The sequence below is a fragment of the Alnus glutinosa genome, chromosome 3, assembly GCF_958979055.1.
Source record: "Alnus glutinosa chromosome 3, dhAlnGlut1.1, whole genome shotgun sequence".
Classification (NCBI taxonomy): Eukaryota; Viridiplantae; Streptophyta; class Magnoliopsida; order Fagales; family Betulaceae; genus Alnus; species Alnus glutinosa.
In genome coordinates this window covers 34,024,572-34,038,478 of record NC_084888.1, presented here as the reverse complement: position 1 = coordinate 34,038,478, position 13,907 = coordinate 34,024,572, and the positions used below count along the sequence as shown (strand labels likewise).

Below are 13,907 nucleotides of genomic sequence, written 5' to 3'. Positions count from 1 at the left end.
TTAACTAATCTTCGGATTTATTTAGGTGTAAAATGTTTTTTGAAAAATATTTTTGGTATTTTTGGTATTTTTTTTTTTTTTTATTTTTTTTTATTTTATTTTTTTTTTTTATGTTTGATGAAAGTAAAAATAATGATTAACAAAAATTATTTTCAGTTTGATCGAAAAAAGGCTTTTTAATTTTTGAAAAACGATTTACGAGAATCTGTCACAGCAGGGTATTAGAGTTTGTTGGTAGACCAACTCTACCGTTGAAAATTTATTCAGGTTTCCGACCAAAATAGGCCAAATTCTAGCGAAATTAACCGGAATCCGGTGACAGCGACCAGACATCGTTGGATTCCATTTTACATCGTCGGTGATTTTTTTCGTACGAACCAAACGTCAAAATTTTTTTTTTTCAGAAAAATCAATTTTTTTTAAAAAAATAATTTCGTTGATAATATTTTATGACAAAAAAACATTTTAAATCTTTTACAAATCAAAGCCAGGGAAGGTGATCTTAAACGAAACATTTTTTATTACTCATTTTCAGCAGTAAGGAGTAAGAATTAAGATCTCCAACAATTATTTGGATAGGAGGTTAGTAATTTGAACAAATAATGGCAAGAAAATTCTTATAAAACCTAAAATTTTAAACAAGTGAGCAAACTATAGCTGAGCCCTATAAAAAGCATTCTCACCATAATTACTTAGAAATATGGATCCCAAAATACCGGAAGAATAGAATCGATGAATATAAAACTTATTTGGAATTGACATTTCGAAAACTATTTCCTAGGATTCTCTATAAAATAAGTCTCTCTGTACGAAAATTTCATAAAGTTCTATTCTCAATATTCCCCCAAGCCTACTAAGTAGCTTGGGTGCCAAGAAACCAAAAGAAAAGTCGTGCTGTATAAAAAGTTAAGTTCAAGTTTTTGTTTTTTTTTTTTTGTTTTTTTTTTTTTTTTTTTTTAAAGTAAGGTCAAGGTTTTTAGTTATTCAAACACACACCTAACAAAAAATAATAATAATACTAATAATAACAATAATACAAAGAAAAAGATCAGAAGTACCAACTCTATATTACCGAGGGATTAGTACCCATGTTATCTATTGTGATGGATCAATCATGTCCAATTGGTCCCCATTTCGCATCTCCCATATTGAAGAAAAAAAAAAAAAAAAAAAATCAAATGGAGATAATTATGGAGATAATGTTAAATGCATAAAGTAGGGCGGAGTCCATTTCACAACAATCAAAGGTGAGTCAGGGGCATTTACTACTGCGCAACTTTTTTTCTTTTTTTTTTTTTCTTTTTTTTTTTATTTTTTTTTTTTTTAAAAAAAGACACACTGCGAAGAACATAAATCCTTTAATGGGTTTTTGAAGCTAGAAAAATACATGAGTTTGCTCCACAATTAAAGTTTATTTTGCTAAGTATTCTAATTTATGTTATTTTCAAATGATCGAATTATAATATGTACGTAGAAAAAATGGACAAAAGAAATGATGAAAACTGCGATAATTGTGTAAGAAGAAAGCAGGAGGAAGCTGCACATAACACCTAAGGGCATGTTTGGATGCATATGTGATTTTTCTCAACTCTTTAATTTTTGTAGGAATATGTGCTTGGGTAAAATTAAGATTGATACGGATTCACTATGCCCGATTGGAAAACCCCGTAATATTAACTCAACCTAGTATTAAACGTGAAAACCGAGGTTAATTTTTGTGTTTGAAAAAATTTCAATGACAATTCCTGGCGTCGGACAAAATAGTAATTATTTTGCAGGCTATTCAATGAGTAGTTTGCAAGGAAGAAAACAGAAAAGTTATCCCAAAACACATAGACAAACTCTAAGAAAATATTAATAATTAATCGGCCCCCCAAAAACACCTACAAGCTGGGCTAATATAGCTGAAAATTGCCAAAAATAGCAAAATCCTAATAACCTCAATAAAACGAAATATAGAATAAAATAAGTCGGCTGCCAAAAATCTGGCCCAAATTTGACTCAGAATCACCTCCTAAACAATAAACGAAAAGTTACCATAAATGGAAAAAAAAAAATCTAAAATTAGGTTTTTAGAAAGGAAAACAACGAATTTTGGGCTCGAAACAAGGCGCACCGGATACTCGTAATCAAAGTTATGGCCAAAATACTGCAGCGCACTCGGAAATTGCCTAAATTAGGTCAGATCACGATTTCTTGCTAATTTTGCTCTGATCCGCCCGCTCCAGGTAATTCAGCGTCATCAATGTGCAATCTGACAGCTCAGCATCGTCTGACTCAGATAGCTCTGCATCAATTCATCATGGACCTGATCATGGGTAGCCTTTACTTTATTTTATTCTTTGAATTACGAACTTCAATCAGGATGTCCAATTTGTTGACAAGACCATATTGCATATGCAAGTGATCTCTTAGAGTAATTAATCTACGTGTATATTAAGTGCATGTCCATAAAAAAATAGAGTAGCTTTTAAAATTATTATTTGATCAAAATTATCATTTGATCAATCACATGTCCAATTAATAGTAATTTTAAAAACTACCTCATCTTTTTTTATATAATTTTATGAACACTTGCTAGACACTTAATATACACTTAGAATTACTCTATCTCCTATGGCCTGCAAAGCCCACAATGCGAAGCATGCTGCGCATTTAAAGCTTGTCATATCATGAAGACCCATTTCCTGGTGAGTAGATTTTTCCCAAGAACCGAGCATGGTTATAAAACTTCAGTGTGAGACATGTGGTGCAAGTTTCATTTTCGTGTGGCCTATTTGTTGGTATTAGGATCCTCTCCGGTTCAAAAGAACGGGAGAGTAGTATCCAGTTCCTTATAATGCATGAGTATTTTTGTCCAAAAAAATTTGAAAAGATAAAAATATCCCTGTATTATAAGGGACTAGATACTCTCCAATTCCCTTGAATCGGAGAGGATTCGTTTCCTACTTTTTGACCATCCGAAGAAGTCAAGCCGCATGATAACCGTTAAATGCAGTTGATGTACATGGGTGCAAAGGTCTGGGTAGCGCAAGAAATTTTTCTCCAACCAATTTAAATTACATCTCCAAACTTTCTTTTTTCAATTTTTTTTTTCTTAGGTATTTATAATTTGAAAAACAATTAAAAAAAAAACAAAAAAATTACACACTCAAACGAGCCTTTAGGTTCGAGAGAGCTCCAGTTTGCTAATCTTAAAGACTCAAAAGGGGCAACGTTACTTACTAGAAAATCAAGAGCACTTATAAACCATAACAAATTAATAATGTGTCCTCAATGAGTAGCTCAATCGGTTAAGGACCACGCCTCATGAAGCGGAGGTTACTAGTTCGAATCCCCCTCCCCTCTCTTGTGTGGACGTGTCAAAAAATAAATAAATTAATTAATAATGCATGCCATGAGATGAGGTCTTAGCATAAAAAATACGTTATAACAAAACTTAATAAGTTAAGTGGTCCGTTCTTTTTTTTTTTTTTTTGTTCTTTCCTGTGCCATGAGGCACTTACTAAAACATAACATAGTTTGGAGAAGGATATTAAACAACAAGATCAATTTGCGTAATATGTGTTAATACTTTGAAATAAAACATAAACTTCCCACTAGCTTAAAAACATTTCTTTGCAACTTTAATAATATGGTATTGCATACAATTATGCATCTTATGATATATTGGGTACGTAGTTTGTGCGGTCCAACCTTCGAAAACCTAAAAATACCTGTGGCTATCGATATGCATGCCCTAACCAACTGATCTTTAATTACAAGGTACACTCAACATGCTACTTAATGATGACCTTATTTTCACGTAACCATAACTTCAATGTGGTGCACTCGATCCATCCTAGCCTTAGTTGTAATATCCTGAACAAACAGATTGCAACTTATAAAAGAAAATTTAGTAACACACGATAATAACCCAACAAAAAAAATTTATGGTCATGGAAAAAATAAGTTAGGCAAAAAAAATTACCCAATGAAAGTCGAGGAGTTCACCGACATTGGCTTAAAAGGCCATGAAAGTCTCGTTAGCGTAAAGCTATATATGTACATAATTTTTTGAGTAATTCTAAATGTCATATAAGTGTCTAAAAAAAAATGAGGTGACTTAATTTTTAAAATCACCATTGGACATGTGATTGATAAAATTGTGATTTTGATCAAATTGTGATTTTAAAATATAAGCCGCCTCATTTTTTTATGGATACTTATATGACATTTAGAATTACTCTAATTCTATTGCCAAATACATGAATTGAAATATGATCATCGACCATGTGCTTTGATTCCTACCATGTGTTATCCGCTTAAAATTTTGCATATTATATATAACCTTGAAGTGGTGTATAGTGAACGAAAGATTCATATATATGAACTTTCTTTCGAAATTAATTACTTGAATGCAGTTTTTCAACAAAGTAATGAATTCATTATCATATATATTTTATTCCAACCAAATTTATGAGTTTAAAAGAAGATGATAAAGTCCCATAATTAAACTATGACGCACATATGTATGATAACTTATGTGCATGCTAAGAAAAAAATGTAGAAGCTACGTATAATAACTTATGCTTTTTGAGGCCTTATATGGAAGTGGCTTTTTAATTTATTTATGGGAAATAATACACATACATTTTCTATATATCTCCATACAATCAAATTTTAAATTTATTATTGAATATTTGAGACTAATTTAAGTCTTATAAATTCAATGATAACTTGAAAAATAAGATGTATAAAAAAAATATGTAAGAAATGTATTTATATAATTTTTCATTTATATGAAAAGGCAGAAGTACTAGCTTTAGGGTGAAATTGTTAGAAAATGACGTACAAAAAAAATGCTAATCAAAGTGATCCCATAAATTGTGTAGATGCCATGATATGCCTGTCTGCTAACCATTTCTCTCTCTAAAAAAAAGGCAGCCTCATTATTTTATATTAACAAATAACTTTTTTTCAATTTTTATTTTTTTAAAAAATAAAATAAAATAAACGTCTTTACAATTATATATGATAATCTATTCCTTAAGAACTTGGTTTTACTAAAGTGGCTTTTCAAGGAAAAGCAAGACCTAGTAGCTAATTGTTAGCTTGAATTTTGTCGATTATGAATTTCAATTCTTCGACCTATTGCAATTGCTTTACTTTTGAGCCTAGGCTTTACTTTAGTCGGCCGTAAGGCCAGGGTTCGTCGATGGATGCGGTACACGTACGGAAGTAGCTTTCCAAGAAAAAGCAACAACTAGCTAAGCTTTAGTGTCCTTTCAGCACCGTTATGAATTCTTCGACCCGGTGCAATTGGTAAGAAATTGTGTTTTGAAATATTTGTATGTTGTGAGGTAAGGAGTGGTTGATGTGATATAAAATTAAGGAATATTTTATAGAAGTGTGAAAAAATTTGTTTTGTAGTAAGTTTTTTTATTTGAATAATAATAAAAAATGATTAATGTGATATAAAAAGTGTAAAAAAATTTGAATTTTTTTTTTTGGAGAGAGTGAAAAAAAATAAAGGGAGAGATTGAGTGGTTTGCCAAACTAACCCAAATTTTGTCGGCCATGACGACCAAATTGTACCTCAGTTATAGATCAGATCATCCAAAACTCGGGAGTATATATCCTCGGCAATAGCAGGTTATAATTAGCAGAAGTTTACTTATTAATTTGATCAACCATTTACTGCTTCAGAAACAATAAAAATCATATATTATTACCACACCAGATTTGATTAACATGAAACAACACACGAGAAACATGGTTTCAACAAAAACACCAAACTCACAGATACTGTGCTGGACAAATTATTCCAGAGTTCCTGCATGCACCTTGAAATTAAAAGACTAATAATTAAGAAGCAACGGTGCTTTCAATTTGGCTCTAAAACCGGCCCACATTCTGAATCACTCCTCATTGTCAGTAACTCACTATGGTTCTGAAGGAAGACATCGGTCAGAACAGTCTTCGATTGCAAAGAAGCCTCGAGCAAACTCAGAACCTAAAAACAGATCACACAAAAGGAGCAATATTAGATATATAGTTGTAAAGACATATCTACCGTTAAGAAAACGGTTTATAGTTCAATGTTCAAAAAAATAAGAAGGAACGGTCAGCAAAAGAGGCATTAGATAACAGGAAGTAAATTAATGAAGCATAGAAAGAAAAGAATGACTGAAATACCTCATCCACTCCAAAATCAACGACTTTCTCCTCAACAGACCCAAGGTCCCTGACATTAAACTTGGTAAGTAAAGTGATAGAAGAGATGGTTGACATGGGCTTCACCTCCAGATTATCCATCACCATGTAAGTGATCACCCCTTTCACGTAACCTCCCTCACTAGAGGAGGATGCCTTGATTTCGCTTGGCGGGTCTACGAAAGTTTGCTCGCTGTTCATTTGATTCCTGCATGAAGGACAAATTGCTCTCGGGTCATTAGCCACGTACGTACAGTGGTAGTTGCCACACCTATAAATTTTACTTGCTGTATATGACTGCTCAACGCTTGGCAAGAGTAGAGGGACTTTAGCACCAGAAATGGCTACTTTTGGGTTTAGCAGAAAGTTCTTGTCTTGGTCTGGCTGAAAGTATCTATCACTCAGATTCTCCATGCTCTTGTACAGGCTATGCAAGCAGCCTGCCATGTTTTGCTTTTCTAAGAGCCTAGTGACCGTTCCGACCGGCAGAGTGAAAATGCTAAACAGTAAATCAACAAATTCCTTGTCTGCTTCAGCAAAGAGCACCCGTTGGCTCTTTTTCTCGATCAAAAGCTTCAGGCTTACCTTGGATGCTGCCATTTTAGGTATGTATGTCAATGCTAAAGAGGTTTCAGTCCAGTAAGACTGTAAGTGCCCTCTATTGGCTTGACCGTTACCCTTTTTATAGTGCTTAGGGTATATGGAATTCGCTATTGGAAGTGCCTTCATTTGCTACCCTTTGCATTTACAGTAACGATTCATGAACCTTCAATTCGGGACTTGAAACAGTCAAATAAACATTTCGGATTAACCATCCAGATTTATTTATTTATTTATTTTTATGAGAATGAAAAAGTTTAAAATAAAATCTGAACTATTAAAAAAATTGGTAAATGTATGAGAAATATCTGAGTAAACACACAATTTGAATTCACTCCTACTTTTTAATTTTGAAAATTAAATGTACATATGAGTTTTCGATTATTCCTAATAGATCCATCGTTGAGTTTACCACGCATACAAATTTATTATAGACGGTTAGTGCCAAGTCAGCATTTTTACTTAAAATAATATTTTTGTTATTTTATTAAAAATTTAAATCTAAAAAACAAATTTTAAAAATATAACCTAAAAAAGAAAAAATTAAATTAAAAAAAAAATGTCTTTCTTCAACCTCTAATTTCTCTCCTTCATCAACGTTGTTCAACCACTAAGTGCTCATGAAAGAAAAGAAAAGAAACGCATGATGATCCCATGCATGAAATCACCGACATTGACTTATAAGGTCATGAAAGTCTCATTAGTGTAAAGCTATGTACATAATTCTATTCCCAAATACATACATGAAATATGGTCATCGATCATGTTATTTGATTCGTACCATATATGTATTACCCGCTTGAAATTTTGCATATTATAAATTTATAACCTTCAACTTGAAGGTACTCATGCATAGTGTTAGGAAATCCACCTTCACCGACAGGGGCATTGACCGACCAAGAAAGATCCAAGCAGCCCGAGTGTCAAGTGCATTATTGACCGACAGAAAGCAATGATTATAAGGCAGGCTAAGGGATGCGATTAGGTGACTGAACCCTAAGAAATTCGGAATTCACTGAAAGCCCACACCTTACCAGCAATAAGTTAGCTTGTCAGTCACTATTGGGAGTGTACCTAAACACTGCTCATGCCAGAAGAAGTGATGTCCCTTAAAAGCTGGAATAACCTTACATAGCCATAATTACAATGACCTATAAATAACAAGACCCAGGTACTAAGTAAAAAAAAGGATTTGAACTCCCTCTCTCTCTCGATTCTTTTTTAATCTCAAGAAATCTCTCTCTAAAAATAAGTGTGAGACTAATTTGAGTGTCAGAGGAGAACCGTGAGAAAACCCACGGCGTGTTCTTGTCTTTTTTGCAGGGTATCATCCATCTTTCCTTGGTAACTGGAATCGTTACGTCTTCAGTTGGGACTACATTAACACATAGTGATCGAAAGAAAGATTCATATGGATTTTCTTTCGAAATCACTTTAATGCAATCTCTTTTTTTTTTTTTTTTTATTAAATGGTAATGGTAGTCTTTCAACAAAGTAATGAATTCATTAATTATCATATTTGTTAGATAATTAATGAATTCAACAAAGTAAAGAGCTCTTCTCTTTTTTCTTTTTCTTTTTAACTTTTGTGGGCCCGCGAAGCCTAATATTCGTTCTTTTACTTTTATTTTTATTCTATTTTTATCCGTTCTTTTACTTTTACTTTCTTTATTCCTTCCTTCCTTTCTTTCTTTTTTATTTTTTTATTTTATTTTTTTACTTAGTTGAAAATTCTTTGTTTTGTCAATAGTCGCCCAAGCCTAATAAGTAGCTTGACCTTGACCTGGTGCAGTTGGTTGCCAATAAAGTTCTGTTCTCAAGCCTTTACTTTGGTCGGTCATGAATACCTCAAGCTATGATTCAGCTGAGGAAAGCAATTTCTCTCTCCCAAAACTTGTTCAAATGTTCTCTGTTTGTTAAAATAGTTTCTTCTATATTTTATTGGAAATTTTTCGCTTATCATTTTTTTTTTAATTTTTATAATTATACTTTTAAATTTTAAATAATGTCAACTTAGTGTATTCATATTTAAATTTTTTCAATTTCACAAATCCATTATAATTTTTCGTTAAATCCTATCAAAATTCTCAAAATACTTATATTCTTTTTTTTTTTTAAAAAGAAATATATAATTTTTTTTTCAAGAATTCAGGCACGGGTATTTTTGCAAATTTCGTTAAATCTTGACCAACGCTTAAATCCTTAATTTTTTTTTCTCTTTTACCTAAAAAAAGAAAAGAAAAAATTGAAAAAAAAAATTAAATTAACACTTTCTAAAGTTTAAGGGTATGATTGCAAAAATGATGAAAAATCAGTGGTGGTAAGTGAAGTTTTCCCTATTTTATTTTATGTTCTCAAAACTAAAACATTCTTTAAAACACAAAAATAATTGTTAAATCACCACTTATCATAAAAGCTTAAGCTTGAGTGTTGGCTCAAACTCCATTTTTAAGAGGTGAGGCCCAACACATAGAATATTTAATTGAAATGAAAGGTAAATGAAGGAGATAGGTTCGAACTCAGGACCTTTACTCTGATACCATGCTAAATTACTACTTATCTCAAAAGCTTAAGCAGCTAGGAAGAGGTAAATTTAATCATTTAATCAATACTTTAACAATAATTTTCACCTTTAGATTACATTAAAACACTTTTTCAATTAAAAAATAAAAACCAACCCAAAATACATTGAGCTCTTTTCTCACTATTCGCAAGCTCCTATTGTATAGACTTTAACACAATAGATTTAGAAAACCCTAATACATAGCTTGTGATGGAGTTCCATGTAGACGTTAGACATAAGTCCAAGCGCGCAGTCAAGAAATGAGAAGCCAAGATACTGAAGTAGAAGAGGACCATAATGCAGTAGCTAAAGTCCTAGTTAATATGGGTAGCCAAGGAATAGTCCCACATGATCAAGTAGAAGAAGAAGTCTAAGCGGAAGTAAACAAGAGTAGAAGTTCTATTATCTTCTCTGGTCTTTAGTCACTAAAGAGTAGCACTGAAAAAGTGTCTCTGGAACTTCCTTAGTTTTTTATTAGCTTAATTCGATGATCAAAATTATTTTGTTTGTATTTTGTCCTCTGGAATTTGCTTGGTGTAATTGTGGTTTTGAACTAAGTGTTTTGATGAATGACAGATTGCCTCGTCTGCAATCTAGCTCGTCCGCAACTCATCCGAACGAGCTAACTTTCAAAGTTATAGATTGTCTCGTCTGCAGAGCGTACGTATGAGCATGTCTTTAGAAGAGCCACAGAATCGCTCGTTTGGAATCTCGTACGCCGCCTTATTTTTCAGAAGAAAATTGTTTTCCAAATTTGACTGTGATTAGGTTTCTAAAGTCTATTTAAGAGACTTCTTAGGCACAATTTTTTTTTAAGTATTTCTAAGCCTAGAATCCTATGTACTAAGAGAGAATTTTAGTTCTTAATTAGAGCTGTCATGCTTTATCTCTTTTAGAGTTTGTTCTTTGTAAACCATGCAAAGTATTCGTCAACCTTTGAACCTTATCAGAGTTCCGATGAAGGAAATAAAACAGAAGAATTGTTCAGAGGTTATAAAGAGACTACTGCAGTAAAAGTCAAGTGGGTCACTTGTTTTATATATACAAGAGAGTGTCAACTTAAAAGTGAATTAATTTTTAAGTTGGCTACCCTGTTCAAAGAACTTTCACTTCGTCACCAAATTCTATGTTATTTTTTATTTTTTTATTATATTTGGTGAATGTTAAATTTGTGTGGTTGCTAAATTTTAAAGTCCGTATTATATTGGCACACACCTATTCAACGCTCATTTTAGGTGTTGTTTGGAGTCTAATTTATATTTTGGAGCTATAATCGATCTTTTCAGATTATCTTATACATACGTGATAGAGGGACTGCATATTCTCAAGGGATCAATTAGAATGAAATTCTGGACACCTTTTTTTTATTTTTGTGTTTATTGAAAACAGATTTTTGATAATAATAAAAATAAAAAGAAAAAAAAGAAGATAAATAAATAAATAAAAACAAAGGCAGATTTCCGGGTAGTCCTTCAACTTCATAGCATCTGGAGGGGTCTTTGCTCGCCACAGGTGTATTTGAATGGACGCGTCACAGGAAGAATTGGTACGCAAAGAGTTAAGGCGTCTCACAAAGAAAGAAAAGAGTATCTTACTCAAGCAAATAGTTCAGAAAAATATAACTCCTAATTAATTGTTAATCATTACGTTACATCCCCTTATATAAGGCTGAGAATTTATTAGATAACATAAAACAACGTTGCAATTTGAACTCTGACAGAGTTGAACTTTAAAACAGAGTTGGACTTGAACTAGAACTGAACAACAAGTTAATAAAACAACTAAAAGATAAGGAGATAAAAGACACTTGATAACAATATACTCCATTTGTCTTCATTCTTCAAAGGTATTCATCTTGCCATCAGAAATGTAATCCTTGATGATTTGCGCGCTGAACTAATCCAAACCTTTGATAACAGAGCATGTTGTTGTTGGTAGTAGAAATAGTAGACTGCACATTAACAGGTGACACACCACGACACAACTCTTTATTTTCTGCATCAGAATGCCTAATGGCCCCAACAGTCACATAGTTGGGCTGCGCCCAAATTTTTCTGCTCTCTCTTTTAGGCTTCTTATACTGAAACCGATTGGTTATTTATCAATTTCACGTCTACGGCGACTCACTCTATTTTAGAGTGAGTTTACTAATTAATTTGATAAAGCATGTCCTGCATCACAAACAAATAAAAAGCATATTACCACAACAGATTTGATTAACATATAACGCACAAGAAGGTCTTGAAACAGAACATGAGAAACATGTTTGCGAACTAAAACACTTGAATACCAATCTCACAGATACTTTCCACAGAGTTGTTGCACTTTGAAATTAAAAGACCAATAACAAGCAACAGTGCCTCCATTCACTTACGTACAGTCCTTGACAGTATGGTTCACATCCTTCCGAAGGAAGACATCAGTTAGAACAGTCTTCGATTTGAAAGAAGCCACGAGCAATCTCACAGCCTAACAACAAACCAGATAAAGGAACAAAATAGTCATCATTTGTAATAATCACACTGACGCTGCCATATCCCACTATTTTCCTCTTCCTTTTTTGGTTTTTGAACAAACACTTTATTCAAACACCTACTACAGAAAGTACAAACATATACAAGAAAAGTAAAAAAACTTGAGCTCCAAATGAATGAGCAATATCCTATGCATGCCCATCTATTTAGGTGATATATGCTATTACATTCCCACGAACTGCTTCCAAAAAAGACCAGTATTTCATGTTTCCATACTTGTAAAACCACAACTACGTACCCTTAACAAAACGAGTAGTTTATTGTTCAATGTGAACCAAAAAGAAAAAATAACTGACAGCAAATGAGGCATTCTTTAACAGGAAGTAAATGGAGAATATGAAATGTAGTTTTAATGAACAGAAAGAAAGGGATGACTGCTATACCTCATCCATGCCGAAATCGACCACCTTCTCCACAACAGCCCCTACGTCCCTGACATCAAATTTGCCAAGTAAAGTGATAGCAGAGATGGTGGACATGGGCTTCACGTCCAGATCATCCATTACCATGTAAGTAATCACCCCTTTCACGTAACCTCCCTCATTAATAGAGGAGGTCGATGCCTTGATATCGCTTGGTGGGTCAACGTAACTTACCTCGCTGGTCATTGAACTCTTGCACGCAGGACAAATTGATCTCTGGTCATGAGACACGTGGCCGAACGCGTGGTTGCCTTTACACCTATAAAATTTCCTGGATGAACTTGACTGCACAACGCTTGGCAAGAGGAGAGGGATTTCAGCACCAGAAATGGCCACTTTTGGATTTAGCAGAAACTGTTTGTCTTGGTCTGGCTGAATGTAATATATATCACTCAGATTCTCTATGCTCTCGTACAAGCTAGACAAGCAGCCTAACGTGTTTTGCTTCTGTAAGAGCTTAGTGACAGTTCCGACCGGCAGAGTGGAAATGCTAAAGAGGAAATCAACAAATTTCTTGTCTGCTTCAGCAAAGAGCACACGCTGGCTCTTTTTGTCTATCAAAAGCTTCAAGCTTACCTTGGTTGCTGCCATTTTAGGTATGACAATGCTAAAGAGGATCCAGTCCAGTTAGTGCCCTCTACTACTGTTACCCTTTTTATAGTACTCTTCAGGCCATACGGAGATACAATTTCCTATAAAGTTGTAAGAATTCTTTGAAATTCGACTCTGTAAATATCACGTGTATTTTGAAATATGAAAAACATTTTTTTTTTTTTTCGAATGCTATTAGAAATAGTACGGGAGAATAATATTAAAAACTATATATATTTTTCACATATTAAGAAGCACGTAACACTTTATAGACACTGAATTAAAAGAATTTCCTGAAATAGAAATTTCTCTACATACGGAAAATTCACTCTTGTAATTAAGGGATCGGACTTCTTTTGCCCGCTACCCTTTGCCTTTGCAGAATGCATTCACGATTCGAACCTTGGGGACTTAGAACAGTCAAATCAACATTTTGCTGCAAGGGACTGTTGATTTTCTCAATGGAAAATCCCTTTCCAATTTTGGCCACAAATTAATGAAAATGGTGTATATCTTAAAGCGCAGTGCAGAGTACATAATTTTCTTCCCAAAATACATGAAATATGATCATGACTATGTGATTTGATTCTCACCATGGACAATACGTATGAAATTTTGCATATTATAATTTTGAAGAGGTGCATAATGAAGGTGAGATTCGGTTTGATGAATTTTCTTTAGAAATTACTTGAATGTAGTTTTTTTAAAACAAAATAATGACTTTAATTGTTATCATATTTTGATTGCAATCAAATTAATTACGAGTTTGAAAGAAGATGATAAACTTAAATAATTAAATTATATATAAAAAGTAAAAAGTAAAAGTATATATACGGAAGTTGCTCTTCAAGCAAGCATATATGCCTTTCTTTTCCGAAAATTTCGTTGAGCTCTTTTACACGTTTTTCTAGAATTTGATTCTAACTTGATATGTCACAATCCTATAAGATTGTGACATAATTTTCAAAATGATAGATCTCTTAGAATTGTGATATATCAAGT

At 33.0% G+C, this 13,907-nt stretch overlaps 2 protein-coding genes across 4 annotated transcripts; both read right to left on the bottom strand.

Moving 5' to 3' along the window:
- Nucleotides 1-5,675: 5,675 nt before the first annotated feature.
- On the bottom strand, nucleotides 5,676-6,939 carry LOC133864038 (uncharacterized). The gene is made up of 2 exons (XM_062300231.1): nucleotides 6,178-6,939; nucleotides 5,676-5,995 (listed from the first exon to the last, which is right to left on the bottom strand). The coding sequence occupies exons 1-2, from the start codon at nucleotides 6,922-6,924 to the stop codon at nucleotides 5,867-5,869; spliced, it is 876 nt and encodes a 291-aa protein (XP_062156215.1). The 5' UTR covers nucleotides 6,925-6,939; the 3' UTR covers nucleotides 5,676-5,866.
- Nucleotides 6,940-10,962: 4,023 nt separating this feature from the next.
- On the bottom strand, nucleotides 10,963-12,937 carry LOC133864327 (uncharacterized). 3 transcript variants are annotated; one of them, XM_062300621.1, is made up of 3 exons: nucleotides 12,276-12,937; nucleotides 11,733-11,827; nucleotides 10,963-11,529 (listed from the first exon to the last, which is right to left on the bottom strand). In XM_062300621.1, exons 1-3 carry the CDS (start codon nucleotides 12,903-12,905, stop codon nucleotides 11,487-11,489), a joined length of 768 nt encoding a protein of 255 aa, XP_062156605.1. In that variant the 5' UTR covers nucleotides 12,906-12,937; the 3' UTR covers nucleotides 10,963-11,486. The 3 variants fall into 3 exon arrangements, with proteins under 3 accessions (XP_062156605.1, XP_062156606.1, XP_062156607.1); XM_062300622.1 differs by having other exon boundaries at nucleotides 11,737-11,827; XM_062300623.1 differs by lacking the exon at nucleotides 11,733-11,827.
- Nucleotides 12,938-13,907: the final 970 nt, after the last annotated feature.

Excerpts from the sequence above, each read along its gene's own strand:
- LOC133864038 (XM_062300231.1), bottom strand. The coding sequence starts at position 6,924 with ATGAAGGCACTTCCAATAGCGAATTCCATATACCCTAAGCACTATAAA. Across the intron at positions 5,996-6,177 it reads TTGATTTTGGAGTGGATGAG|GTTCTGAGTTTGCTCGAGGC; the intron begins GTATTTCAGTCA and ends ATCTGTTTTTAG.
- LOC133864327 (XM_062300621.1), bottom strand. The coding sequence starts at position 12,905 with ATGGCAGCAACCAAGGTAAGCTTGAAGCTTTTGATAGACAAAAAGAGC. Across the intron at positions 11,828-12,275 it reads TCGATTTCGGCATGGATGAG|GCTGTGAGATTGCTCGTGGC; the intron begins GTATAGCAGTCA and ends GTTTGTTGTTAG. Across the intron at positions 11,530-11,732 it reads CATACTGTCAAGGACTGTAC|GACATGCTTTATCAAATTAA; the intron begins GTAAGTGAATGG and ends TTTGTGATGCAG.